The 14660-nt window shown below is 41.8% G+C and overlaps 2 protein-coding genes across 2 annotated transcripts in view; one reads left to right on the top strand and one right to left on the bottom strand.

Annotated features, from left to right (window-relative positions):
• The window catches only part of dhrs11a (dehydrogenase/reductase 11a), a 21293-nt gene extending 13577 nt beyond the window's left edge, over window positions 1-7716 (top strand). Inside the window, exons 2-7 of the mRNA XM_086225768.1 lie at window positions 1956-2165; window positions 3152-3246; window positions 4222-4351; window positions 6014-6106; window positions 6193-6258; window positions 6347-7716. Coding sequence (XP_086081894.1) covers window positions 1956-2165; window positions 3152-3246; window positions 4222-4351; window positions 6014-6106; window positions 6193-6258; window positions 6347-6388 — 636 coding nt within the window. The 3' untranslated portion in view covers window positions 6389-7716. The remainder of the gene's footprint in view (window positions 1-1955; window positions 2166-3151; window positions 3247-4221; window positions 4352-6013; window positions 6107-6192; window positions 6259-6346) is intronic.
• On the bottom strand, window positions 7643-14660 carry LOC147249097 (sodium- and chloride-dependent GABA transporter ine). The gene is made up of 13 exons (XM_086225767.1): window positions 14525-14660; window positions 14024-14158; window positions 13740-13944; window positions 11264-11396; window positions 10470-10604; window positions 10273-10376; window positions 10044-10168; window positions 9379-9491; window positions 9136-9276; window positions 8944-9043; window positions 8768-8868; window positions 8509-8676; window positions 7643-8360 (listed from the first exon to the last, which is right to left on the bottom strand). The coding sequence occupies exons 1-13, from the start codon at window positions 14649-14651 to the stop codon at window positions 8208-8210; spliced, it is 1740 nt and encodes a 579-aa protein (XP_086081893.1). The 5' UTR covers window positions 14652-14660; the 3' UTR covers window positions 7643-8207.

Here is a 14660-nt window from a genome sequence, read left to right as displayed (position 1 = left end):
TGTGTTTTGGAAGGAAACAATCAGAATGATCCCTCAATCCCATGTTGTCCTTATTATGAAAGCAGCAGGCTTTTCTTAGTTAATGTGGATGCCACCACTAATATATACACCACTTTCTAACATAAAGAAGTGCTGCTTACAGTCTCTCCAACTGACAAACAATGATCAACACTACTACGTATCATTACAACTTTCTGCTGACGCTTTCTTTATTCCTTTTCAACAGTACTCAGCTACATGTAAGGCATAAGATAAGATCACTCCTCCTCTTCTGCTGGGTTTAGGTGCATTTACCAAAAAAAGTGAAATGGCCTTCTCACCATTAAGAAAGGAATCTGTGATAACCATTTAGGATTTTTTTTTTTTTTTTGCCCCGTCCCTACAAATGTTGCAAACATTTCAGTTTCCACACCAAAGGAAATGTGTTTGCTAAATAGCTAATTTTCATCTTGAGTCACTGGGTGGTTCATGATAAATTGGCCTTGTGTCATTCAAAGTAAAGTTATGCAGTCACCACTGTACACAACTTTAAAACTCCACAATACAACATAGGGCAAGAGCACCACAATAATATTCGAAAGTTGTGTCATGTGGTGAACCTGAAGGAAATAATTTGGAAGTTTGAGTGTGTGTGAGAGAGAGGCTGGTGATTGTGTCCATGGCCACAATGGAAAAGAACACATCACCGGTGTAGCATAAAGATGGTTAGTCGATAAGTATTAGATAAGATAACACAGCTGCATGTGGTGGATTCCATATAAAAAGATTGTTTTTAAAGCAATAAGATTATCTTTTATTTATCCCACAAAAGGGAAATTAACTCATAACACCAGTTCAAAAGAACCATGAGGAAAAGAAAATACCATGTACCTCATATATACTTCTCACTTTTTATAAAAAAAAGAAATATGGATCTGGGTGTGCGTGCGTGTCTATTAGCCTTATCGCACAAGGAGCAGCAATTTAACTGGGTGTATAAACAGATTACTTCAAATGATGATTTTGACATTTATAAAGATATGAATGTGCAGAATATTCAGATTTTGGCTGATAGAAAATAAAGTAAAATGAGCTGTGTGTTGTTAGTCACGGGGATTCAGTGCTATAATAGGGGATAGGCTGGTGTTTTCAAGCCCGGTGGCTGATGGAATTAAGTTGTTGGATGACTAATTAATGGATAAAAAAGTCAAATATCTCAGTGAATACTGTGTGAGTATGTTAAAAAAATGAGTTAGACAGCACAGGTTCCGAAAATTACAGTTGCATCATAACGTCTCAATGCAACTTCATGTTCATGCATTGAAGAAGACCAGTGTGTACACATTAATGCAGTGTACGTTGGTTTTATCGTTCGTTCCTTCAGTTTGTTGACTTGTGCATGTTTTCGGCAGCACAGATGCACCCAGGCAGTGTTAAACTCCTGTGCATCATCTCTGTGTGCTACCAGCCCCACCCTGATCATTCGTGCACCCTCTCATTTGACTGGCACCCAGACACATCAGGTGACTGGTACAGCTGTGCCTGGCAGGGGGATCTGTGTCAGTTTGTGTCAAACCCCCCAGTGGTGGATGGGCAGCTGACCTGGTTGGAGCTCATCGTGCAGCAGGCTCAGCACAGAGGCGCTCCTCACACATAGGAATGTCAGATTTAGACAGAAAGTAGGATTACAGTTTTTTTGGCAGGTAAAATTAAAAGATATTCTGAGTGGTGTGGTTGTAGCGGCACTGACCAGGTTAGCTCTGAGTCTCTGATCCACTATCTCAGTGTCTGAGTTGGGAGGGTGTTTGTCATGGGACTCCAACTTAATTATAGCGCAGCAGGTTAATCATTTCTAGCTCTTACCTAACAAGGAATTAGTGCTGATTGTCAACTCTTGGCCATCAATGTTCAATGACTTGATTTCGATATCCTCTCACTAATGACCAAAAAAATTGTATTTGATGTGTGTTTTCCAGAAGCTGGCAGCAGAATGTCAGAGTGCAGGCTACAGTGGTACCCTGATCCCCTACAAGTGTGACCTTTCCAATGAGGAGGAGATCCTGTCCATGTTTTCAGCCATTAAGACGTTACACAAGGGTGTGGACGTCTGCATCAACAACGCTGGACTGGCCCACAATGAACCCCTGCTCAGCGGTAAAACAGAGGGCTGGAGGAACATGATTGACGTGAGTATTCATGCATCCATCCATCCATCCATTTTCTATACCGCTTATCCGTTAAGGGTCGGGGGGGGGGCAGCTGGCATCAGGTGAGAGGTGGGGTTCACCCTAGACGGGTCGCCAGTCCGTCACAGGATCAGGAGCAATTAGGGGCTCAGTATCTTGCCGACCTGAGTGTATCACACATATGTACAAACAAGTCAAAAGAAACTTTTTCATAGAACAATTTAGAAGAGGGATATTGAACATTTATACATTTTTGATTATAATGGCTGCTCAGCTCAAACTGAAACACACACTAGTGGTTGTACCTTGTTAGTGGAAGACTACTGTTGCATAGACTAAGAGTGAAATCAGAAATGTGTGGTGACATGCGCTGCACAGCCCTCACACAGGCTGCTTCATTGGCTCTGAGGAGAGGCCCTGGCACAGCAGAGGCCCTCTAATGAAAGCCGGCACTATTTCTCTTGTCAGGACGTTACATTGTGATTCACTCAGCTCTTGACCACCAAAGACCCCCTGCTTTAAAGTCTGTCTCTAAGAGTCCACCATTTGTAACGCTCGTCTCTCTGTTGTCATGGTAGCCAACGTGAATGTGTACAGCAATGTATTTTTAGCGTGTGTTTAATCTGCACGCTGACCTTATTTGGTCACCTCCCCCCAGCTTGCCACTACGTTGGCTTTAACCTACTGTTTATCAATGTCACTCCTGGATCAGCTTAGAGCCGCAAGCTGGACTGGGACAGCAGGTTTAGATGGTCCAACACAGTGACCTGGTGAACTCGACACCCCTCTGAACTGAGAATCATTCATTCAGTCATTTAACAAGAAAGTTGAACTGAAGTTCAGTGAATTATTTAGTTAGCATTTCTTTGTGAAAATGTCTCACACAGCATGAATATGGGTTCTTCAACTGTTTATAATAGGTCTGTAAATCAATACAAAGGTTAATAAATGCTTAAATAAAGTTGTTGTCTGTGCCTCCCCTGCAGGTGAATGTCTTAGCCTTGTCTATCTGCACCCGTGAAGCTTATAAATCAATGAAGGAGAGGAATGTGGATGATGGTCATATCATCAATATTAATAGGTAAGCTATGCAAATAGCTCCAAAAGCATGGGTACAGATAAGAGTGAAGGTACTTCAGCAAGGTGATTTACCCACCTGCCCCCTGCTGGAACAATACTGAACTTATTTTTTCATGTTTTCATTGTCATTGATGTTATAATAGTCAAAGTGTTTGACCATTTATTTCCCTTTCTACCATATTGAATTAAAAAAAAAATCCAGAAAGGTAAATATTTTACCACTGATTTGGATAGCCATCTTTTAAAGGTGTGGATATTCCATCCACCCATCCATCCATCTGATTTCTATACCACTTATCCGTTAAGGGTCGCTGGGAGGGGCTGGGGCCTATCCCAGCTGACATTGGGCGAGAGGCGGACGAGTCGCAGGGCCGTCGCAGGGCGATCAGGAGAAATTAGGTGTTCAGTATCTTGCTCAAGGACACTCCAACATGGTCACCAGGGGACGTGAGGATCGAACCAGCGACCCTTCGGTTGCCAGATGGCCACGTTACCTCCAAACCATGCCAGTCCTGGTGTGGATATTATTTGTTTAACAAATAATTTATATGGAAGTCACATTTTTTACGTCCTGAAAAACACATGTAAACACAGTGATTTGGAAAAAGTACAGTTTTTTTTTTTTCAAAACATTTGGGAGTGCTCATCAATCATATTTACTACATTGTTTCTTCTTCATAAACATCCAATGAAGAGTAAAAAAGAAGAATGACCAGTATCTGCTAACGACAGGCTGATGATGAAGACAGGCTGACATCAATTCGGATGACATACTGATATTCTCATGTATCTCTAAATTCCATCCATTGATAGAGTACAAACATTGTATACCAGACGTGGCAACTTATCAAATAAACCTGATTTTAAAGACACCTAAGTAGATCAGTAAATTTGATGGACTAATTCTGTCTTGAATGAAGTTGTGGCCAGAAAATGTGATGTCATGCTCTCGTGTCTCTTCTTTCACCTGTTTCAGTATGGGCGGGCATCGAATGGTGCCCAGTGCTGATGAGCATTTCTACTGTGCCACTAAGTTTGCTGTGACTGCTCTGACTGAAGGGATACGGCAAGAACTACGAGAAGCAAAGACCCACATCAGAGCCACAGTACGTCACTTTAAAGCACCCTTAGACTTCAGTGACGACAGTGGTATAGTGCACATCGCACTGCCAGATGGGTCTCATCCAATATTGATATCAAATTGTATCACACTTGATATCAATTATGTCTGATTGCACCGTGTTTTAAATTTTTAAAATGAGCCGAAGTATAGCGTTAGCTTGTGTTATCCATCTGATAAAAGCTTTCCTCTTATATGTGCATTTAAAGGGAGATATCCATTCTTTTATTATTTGACTTATGTATCACATCACAGTCTTAAAGGAACAAGCCAACTTTTGGGAAAATTTGGAAAGACAAGAAAATTTGTCCTCCTCTATCCTGCATTAGTGAGCTGAGACTCATAGAGACCAGCTGACTGCTAGTTTTAGCACAATGAGACAGGTCATTTAGATCAGGTTCGGGATCTTGGTTTGTCCAGAGGTAATCCTCCTCACCCACTCTTAGAAAATAAGACCAAGGTTAGTAGCTGCAATCACTTTGTGGCCAACAAGTTTTGTTGATCCAAGTGTTGAGATGCTGCGTCAAATCACTGGGCCCAGTCAGGAGAATCATCTGGCTATGGATGAGATTCTAAGATTACAATATCTTGTATTTGATAGTCTGTCATAGTCAATGTTATTCAAATTCTAGTGACATTGATGCGGGCAAAGACAATTTTGGATAGAATGTTTAATTACTTTTGACAGAGAAATGCTAATCTGCTCATCCACTAGCCTTCATTGTGCTAAGCTGACAAGCATTCTGTAAGTCTCCAAGCTGCATTAGACAGCTGAGACACACAGAGGAGGGTATCTGTCTTCTTGTTTGGCGCTGAAGAGGAGGAATAATAAGTGCATATCCCAAAAAGTTGGTGTCTTCCTTTAAAGTAAGGGTTAGTTCTATAGTGTTTTCTGTCAAGTTGTCCTTTGACAGGCCATTGTGATGTAATGTCTTGCATGCTCATGCCTATCAGCCTTTTCGACCAAAACAGTGCTAGTCTATCTTTAACATGCGCTATTGTTAGAATATTGGATGACATGAATGGAAAGTTAATCCAATACATGATGCTATATACAGTGTGCCCTGACTTTAAGATGAATTAGCAGACTGTACGTGTAAGGCGGTGCAGTCTAACACAGAGGTTTTTTTTGTGTAAGGCCAGCCTCCCCAGAGGGACTCCTGACAGTTTCAGGGGAGGATCATTGAATAGAGGTGACAGAATGTTCTTAGTTATCAAACAAAATTTTTTGAATTGCCTAAAATTATGCAATTTAGCGCAAGATACATTTAGGGTGACCCTGGCTCTCTCCCGATGACAGCTGGGCTGGGCTCCTGCCCCTCTACAACCCCGAGACAGGATAAGCAGTTGATGATTGATAGATGGATTAGTTAAGGGGAAGTTTCTTTTTCTCTACTTTCCAAGAGTCTGAAACTCACAAGTGACTCACTGTTAACATCTGTGTGATGTACTCCCAAGTCATCCAAAAGAGGAACATCAGGCTAACTTAGCTAGATAGTTGACTGTCTAATAAGATGGTAATGATCCTATATGGACATCCAGAAGCTGAACTATAGGCCTATTTCAAGCTCTGTTTAAGGGGGAGCCCACCATCTCTTCCAAAAAAAAAAAAAAACCCTGGCAAATACATTCTTTTTCTCCCCTGTAGTGTATATCTCCTGGGATAGTGGAGACAGAGTTTGCCTTCCGGCACCACAACAGTGATCCAGAGAAAGCAGCTGCAGTGTACGAGAGTATGAAAGTAAGTGTTTGATGGAGAAGCTGTTGATGTCTTTTATAAAATGAAGGTGTAAAGCATTAGCAATGAGGATTTTCCTTATTTTTCAGTGTTTGCAAGCAGAAGACATTGCCAGTGCGGTCACATTTGTCCTCAGTGCTCCCCCTCATGTCCAGGTATCTCTCTCTCTCTCTCCCGCTCTCTCATAATTAGACATTGATGCTCTTTGGTCTCTGTTATGATTTGACATGTTTGTGCCTTCAGATTGGAGATGTGCAGATGAGGCCAGTCGACCAGGTGTCATAGCATTCAAACAAGGAAGCTGCAGGAGGAGCAGACAGATGGCAGCCATGGTGACTCCTTAGCGACCTCTGCTGGACAAATGTGTGAGGGGGAATACTAAAACAAATCAACTACAGCTGTGTTGGATCTGGAGGGACGTTGTCAAGGAGGGCTGGAGCCCAAAAGGGGGCTGTGCGAGGAAATGAAGGCCGAGGACTTTGTAAACCACTATGACAATACTACTGAATGCAGCAACATGATTTTTGTGAATTGTCAAGCTTAGTCCTGAGCTGAGGCAACTCCAAACAACAGTAGGAACAAATATCAAAGGAGAGAAGTGCTGCTGTGCTGTGTGGTCATCTACATGACCATCATTTCAGAGGGAAGAGAATTCCATTGATTGCACATGTATGATCTTTTTTGTTTTGTAGGTCATAATACATATCTTTTTGAAGTTAAATGGAAAGATTAATTGCTGTTTATATTAATTACTTTCTGTTTTATTTTTTACCCTTTTGATTATAGACAGACTCATAGACATTAACCGTAGATGATTCTGCACTGTATCTAAACATCAAGTCTGTCCATCGTGCCCACCTTTACACAACATGAGAGTCAAACATTGCTTCTGTCAATTCTATTTTAAATTCATGTAATCAATGAGAAAACTTGTAAAAGGAAAAGTATTTTTTAATGTCCTGGTAAAACCCTAAAGTGTTTTGTTTTTTTTTGTTTTTTTTTACCAAGCACTCACAAATAGGTGTCTGTTGGAAAAGTTAGGTTGTTTTTTTATGTACATGGTAATGTACAACTGTCATTAGCTAATTGCCCAAAATTGTTTCCAGCTAATTATACATGGCAGGTTCTGCCTTCTGTGCTGTAGAGGGAATAAAACATCTTATGAGTTCAAAACACCTATTTGTGAGCTGCTAAAAGGCAACCTTTGGGTAAAGTATCCCTGTTAGCATGTGGATGTTAATTTAGCATTCTAATTTCAGTTCTGTACTTTGAATTCACTTGTGGGGAGTTATTAAAGGAAAACACCAACAAGCTATGTAGGGAAAGTCACTAATTCCATGTACCTTAGAAATGTGTACCTGTCAGTGGAAAACTAATTAAACGAATGAATGAATCCTATTACAGAGAAGCAAGTAATGGTTAATGTTAACCAGAGGGTCAATGCAAAAATAAGACTCAAGCAATGGACTTTGGGACAGATTTTTATTATCACACGACATGACGTTAAGTTGCATGACTTGTGTACTTGTCTGTTAACGATCAATATATGCCATCTTTATTAGCAATGCCCTGTTGCGTTTGACCTAATAAATGAGTCAGCGGTAATGAATCAGTACACTGTGATTTATAGGAGGGTGGGAAAGTAATGTTGCGTCGTGGCATCTCCATGTCAATGGCATGTAGATGTTAAACATGTACTGAAGTTTCCCTCACTCCTCACTGCACTGATAAACTTGGCCAGCAGGTGGCACCATTAATAAGCAATGTCTACTGGTAGTCTTGTACTCCACTCAGCTAATTATCCTAGATGTGCACCACAATATCAGATTACTTACACTTTACTGTACTCAACATGTTACTGTAAAAACTGTAAGCTAAACTTAAACAAAATAAAACAAATTAAAGTCATAGGCTCACAAAAATGGCCAATTTAAGTTATCTGCATGGCAGATATGCAGCAACAATCATGTAAATAGTCAAACACACTTCTTAAAGTTTTTGTTCAAGATTTAAAACGAATAGAAATCATAATAATGCTAATTGGTGATTTATTTACTAAAAGTGCCTTTAATGGTGGCTCGGTGAGTGTTGTAACCAAGACAAATTAAAGGTTTGTCTGAATAGGAGGTTTGTCACATGGAGGGATGTTGGAGCTGATGACGGCTATGGCTGCATGTTTGTCCCTTCCTCCCCTCTCATAATACGGCATCTTTGGTGTCTCATTCAAGGCATAGGGTGTGATGGACAACTTAAGTTTCTGTGGGAGGAGTGCATAAATTATAGTGACATACAAATTAATTAGGAAAATAGAATACACGCTATTTTCTGCGATACAACTGTGTTATGTACTGTATGAACCTAAGCACATAAGTATTAACACTGGAGAGAAACAAAATGTATGTCACCTGCATGATGGATCCAGGTAGAACCCACAAGGTGTGAATGGCACCTAAAGGTATCCAGATGATGGAGGCCATGGCAATGACCCAGCCGACCCCCTGAGCCCATGGTGGGAAAACATAATCTCCATAGCGTGCCGGTTTGAACTGGATGATAGAGAAAATGAGGATAACCTGCCACAAAAAGGAAGGTAACATGGTTCAGACTTTAGAGCCCAGATATGTCATTAAAGTCATTTTTCTGCCAAAATGCCTTTTGACCCACAGTGATGAGAACAGGGCCAGCAACTAGCCAACAGAATCTGAAGAATATGCTCGCTCTTTTGCCAGTCATCTCCTCCAGGTTGTCTGAAAGTCGAGTTGCACCTGCACACGGAAACACACACACCCATCAGTCAAACGTACGGATGAACTCTTTGGGACCAACAATATTATTCTCACCATAAAGCCAACAAATGGCTATGATCTCAAAGAATGCAAGAAACATGATGGAAACTATGGCCGTGTAATGATCCATCAGCTGGAAAACATAGATCCCCACCTGGACAGACACATAGCACGTACATGAAAGTGAGGATCTTACAGCTGGACGGTAATTTAGTTTCGGTGCATCGAGGATGATAGAGTGTGTACCTGCATGACACAGGGAATTCCTAGAAGGCAGGCTGCTCCACAAACTGCAAGAACAAACAGTTCCTTCCTCTTGAAGAATTTCATCAGATGTTGATCAAATTCATCCATGAGACTGGTCACCATCACTTCCACCATTGCAAACTGGCAAAGAAGTAAGATTTCAGGAGGTGTGTGTGTCTGTGTGTGTGTATGTAGACTATTGGGTGGGAGTATGGGAGTGGAACTGTTTTCCTAGGAAACTACCTCACTGTCGAGTCCAAGGCAAAGCAGCATAAAGAAGAACATCACAGCCCACAGCTGAGCCACTGGCAGGTTGGCAAAGGCTTGTGGGTAAACGACATAAACCAGTCCTGGACCTATATACAACAAGATGTCAGTATGACATTGCTGACTGATGAGTAACTAAAATATCAAAAAAAAGCTTCAAAGCAGTCAGAGACAACTACAACTACATTTCCAGGTTAAATAACTTGCATGTTTTGATCTGCTACTCTCTTGACATTGAACAGATTATCTCTGTTGTGCAATGACAGGTTACCAAATAAAGAGATGAGACAAAAGTTTCAAATAGGCTCAATAAAAAAAATTTTTTTTAAAGCATCAGTTTTGCCCACATTAAAGTTCTATGTTCTATGTAGAAAGTAAATTGGAGAATGAAGTTGTGTTAAGATTGTGGTTTAGGTTATGTCACTCAGTTCTCAGATACTTGTAATGATCAATCCTTCATTAAATTCTGGAAGGTTTTCTGGATGTTGATGTCTGTCTTTTTTTGTGTGTTTACAATTAGCTTCAGAGAGTGCTTGTCTTACCTTCTCCCACCTAGCCTACTTTTGTTTCTGTAAAACGCATCGAAAGGATTGGTGTGATCATCAGAGAGGACTTTATTTTTGCTAGTTTTGTTTTCGTACCATCCACAGCCAGGTCGCTGACAGGAATGCCCTGCAGGTGAGACATGTATCCAAATGCAGAGAAGATGACAAACCCTGCCAGGATGCTGGTGAATGAGTTGATGATGGATATCGTCAGAGTGTCCCTGTGAGAGGAGAGCACATCATAACACGTCTGTCTTAACATCCAGGGATCATTATAGTCACTGCTAAAGGGGGAAAGTGGGTGGATGAGTTTTTTTTTTGTTACTTCAGAACATTGTTGTTGAAGGAGTTGTAGCTGGACATAGCAAGGAGGGAACCGAAACCAATTCCAATGGAGTTAAAGATCTGAGCGGCAGCGTTCACCCATACCTGCAACACACATGGTTGTTCATCAGTCATCAACATCTAGACAACACTTTTATCAATCTGTTCTCCAGTTTCACTTCCTCTCTTCTTTCAAACCTCCACTGAAAGGAGCTTTTCCCACACTGGCACGATGAAGAAGGTTATCCCATCTAGCGCTCCAGGAAGCTGCACGTTATTGATCAGCAGAGCGATCAGGATGACGTATGGCAGCAGAGCCGTGAAGTACACCACCTAATACCCAGAAAGAAAACATACTGAAAGGTTTATTACTCTGCTCATCTGTCTGACACCAAATTGTGATGACTGTCTTTGAGACAGTGGCCTTTTATTTCTATTCGAATGTATTGCTGGTGTGTGTGTGTGTGTGTGTGTGTGTGTGTGTGTGTGTGTGTGTGTGTCTGTGTGTGTGTCTGTGTGTGTGTGTGTGTGTGTGTGTGTGTCTGTGTGTGTGTCTGTGTGTGTGTGTGTGCATGCGTGTGTGTGTGCATGTGGACAGCCTTTTCCAAGCTGCTTATATCTTTGGCTGACCATCTGTTCACTGTATAAATCCATCCATCCATTCATCCTTTTTCTTTCGCTTATCTTGTTAAGGGTCGCGTGGGGGCTGGAGCTTACCCCAGCAGCTTTCAGGCGAGAGGCGGGGTTCACCCTGGATGGGACGCTAACACATATAGACAGACAACCATTCACACTCACAGTCACACCTACGGTCAGTTTAGAGTATCAATCAGCCTCGTCCCCTCTTGATGTCTTTGGACTGTGGAGGAAGCTGGAGTACCAGAGAGAACCCACACAGGAACAGGGAGAACATGGAGACTCACATAGAAAGATCTCGTGCTACGACCTCCGTAGATGGGTACAGATAGAGAGGAGCCTTCTTTTCCACTCACCTTGCCTGTTGATTTCACACCCTTAAAGATGCAAAAGTAAATGAGTAACCAAGAGAGCAGTAGGATGAGGAAAAGCTCCCATCGCATCACTCCTGGCTCCTCCACTCCCCAGGTCTGCTCCAGCATCTTAAGTCTTCAAAGAAACCACCAAAAAAAACAAAAACAAAAAACAAAAAACAACTTGTTGGTTATTTACTTCTGCAGGATAGATATTGTATATTAATGGTTGTATTTAGATTATCGTATTTGTCATTGCCTGAAAAACTCCTGTGCCATCATCATCTGACCACCATTGATCAACGACCATTTGCCCTAACTAAATAAACCCACTGTCACCTGTACGGCTTGATATAGCAGAATGAGTCAGATTACATTTGAAATCAATATTATCTCAACTGCAGGAAGACGTCAATGATAGTCGGATCAGATGTGGAATTCTTAAGTTTCCTTTCAGATATGAAACCAGTATCGCTGTCGAGATTTCCTTTTTTAGCCACACTGACGGTCTGACAGTGAAGACCAGTCACTCAGTTGGTTAAAACCATGTTTTCCAAAACTGGGCAATCCCTAATCCCGTGTTCTTCCAGGGGTGCGTACAGTTAAATCAGAGGGTTGAGAATGTGTTAAAATTCCTCCATCAAACATAAACCAGTGGTGTGTGTTTTTCCCTGTCCCCATTCTAAGGAGATTCGTGTTTGCTCCTCTTCTGATTGGAACTCACTCCACATGCTTAAACTAGGCACCACAAACTAGCTAATCAGAGTAGGGCAGAGCAAGTGGGTCCTCTGGGGATGAGCACCAGCCAAGTCCAGTTCTTCCTGGAACACGCAAAGTAAGGCCCCCTTGCAACTGCTTAGTTGAACAAATGAATGAATGTTGAATGAATGGTTGAAACAACTTCGCTGTACACTCATGGAAGCAACAAACTTTCAGGGGACACACACCTAAATTAAGATTCCCGACTGTCTCACCTACAGTACCTTGTCCAGTTCTTCCAGGTCCACGTCTGACAGAGGTAGTTAACCTAGGCTAGCTACGGTTAACAATCACACGGAAGATGAATCCACACGAGTGACAAATCACTCATAATGTACTTGAACTGCTGTGCAACATGTCAGGGTTTTTCAATGAAATATGAAATATTCAAGAATAAAGAGCAAAAACTGTTCATAACATTTTCATGCTTCGGATAATCGGACTACTTTACGTTTGTCCTTTTTGTAGCACACAAATACGGCAAAATGAGAATTAGTCTGTGGAGATAGAAGAGAACACAGCGGGAGGTTCAATGTTTCCGGAGGAACAGGAACCACTGCTCTATCATATCACGATTGATGTTTATGGTCTGACTTTCCCTCTGGCCAACCAAGACTTGCTGGGTGTTTTGGCACAACTGTCCAGAGTATTAATCTTTCTGACTATCTGACTTCTCGTCATTGATATTAAATAACTGATCATTCTGTCATTACTGGTACACCACACCAGTTTATGCCTCCTCCTGGGTTGTTTGTGCAACTGTCTGTCCATCTCATTCAAAAGAACTTGGAGGGAATTTCTTCAAATTTACCTCACACACTGACTGGGATTTAAAGTTGGCCAAAAAAATACTCTACAGGCTTTATTGTTCCACATGTTGACCTTTCTGTCGAGAACAGGGGTGGGCAACCATGTGCCATGGAGGGCCTTGTGTATGCAGGTTTTCCTTCCAACCAAACACTTTAACAGGTGATTAACACTCTTCTGTGGCTGAGGGTGTGTTAATCAGTGGAATCACCTATTAAAGTGTTTGGTTGGAAGGAAAACCTGCAATACACACGGCCCTCCATGACACATGGTTCCCTACCCCTGATCTAGACCATAATACCGCTACCACTCTATGGCAAATGATTATGCTTGACTTCAACGCGACTGCTTCGATCAATAAAAAAGCAGTGACCTCAACATTATCCAACCACCACAGTCCAAAGATATGAGCCTTTCTAGACTGAGTTTGTTCGTCTAGAGAAGAAGCCACATGACCATCAACACAATAAGATTCCACATGTATTCTAACAAATAAATAATGTCCTAAACAATCTCTGAGTATCACTGTGCAGTTCATCACTAAATACTTCTCTGAAAACGCTTCTGTTTGCCATCCTCAAGTTCCACTGCTTCTGTGGGAGCACTGGAGTTAAACCAGTTAATAAGTAAACCAGACTGAAACGAGAGCCTTCACTCCTCCGTCACTGCAGCGAATAATGAAATCTACTCGATGAAAATCGGCCAATCAACACCCACAGAGCAGCGCTTGTTTAACCTGAAAATTGTTCAACCTGGCTTTATATTTTCCACTTTGACTTGTATCCCTCACATGATTAACATCATAAGGTTTCAATTTGATTTTATGTTGTAAATTAAAAATATTAAAATTATATTTTAGAGAATCATTATCCAGTCTGTTTCTGTAACTCTGGGGCACATTGGTGAGACATACTTGAAGAACTCCTGACTGGCTGTGGAGGAGTAGCTGCTGTTGGTGGCGTGGTTGGTGCAGTTCGGTGTGTTCCAGGTGTTGTTGCAGCTCTGCCAGGGTAGCGGTTCCTGGAAGGAGCTGAATAGATAATAAAGGGCCCAGGAGATGACGACATTGTAGTAGGTGCACATGATGAAAGAGATGGCCACGGATGCTATGCCCACTCCTGAGGGAAATACAGAGATGAAGTCACCATTTTGCTGTGTAACTCCATGCGTGAAATGTTCAGTCAGACCACACGGCACCTTTGAAGAGTGGGCAGACAATAGCCAGCGCATGGACAGGCCCTCTCCTGGTGTACTGGCCAACAGTCAGCTCCATGTAGAGCAGAGGGATCCCCAGGACCAGCAGCATGAACAGGTATGGCACCAGAAAAGCACCTGGCAGCAAGTGGTGGCAACCAAGATGACACCAACTTTGATGGTTTCCTCTCATTTTTGAATCATCATAATTCTTTGGTAATTTGTAATGTGAATTCTCCCTCCATTACATTTTATATCTGCTACTGTAAACCAAAGTCCCTGGAAGCAAGTGAAGAAATGAGGCCTGGATCTTTTCAGAGTATAAACAGAATAACACATTTTAAAACCTTTTTCCAACATCACATTTGTAGTCAAGCTCATTAACAGCATGTTTTGTCAACCTTTGGACTCAGTTGTGTGAGCTGAGTATATGTGTAGCATAGTCAGTACATAAGGTGGTTTCATCATTCTGTTAGAGGCTGAAATGTCAGCTCGGTTTCTCACCTCCTCCACTTCTGTAACAGAGATAAGGGAACCTCCAAACATTCCCCAGACCCACAGCATATCCGATGCCCGCCAGAGTAAACTCTATCTGCTTGCTCCACGTTGGTCTGCTGAGCTGCTGATCCATGGCTGCTCT

This window comes from Aulostomus chinensis, chromosome 15, assembly GCF_037954235.1.
Source record: "Aulostomus chinensis isolate RoL2024-O1b breed Wild chromosome 15, RoL_Achi_v1.0, whole genome shotgun sequence".
In the NCBI taxonomy this organism is placed as follows: Eukaryota; Metazoa; Chordata; class Actinopteri; order Syngnathiformes; family Aulostomidae; genus Aulostomus; species Aulostomus chinensis.
The sequence above is the reverse complement of the archived record's forward strand: the minus strand, read 5'-3'. Positions and strand labels throughout refer to the sequence as shown.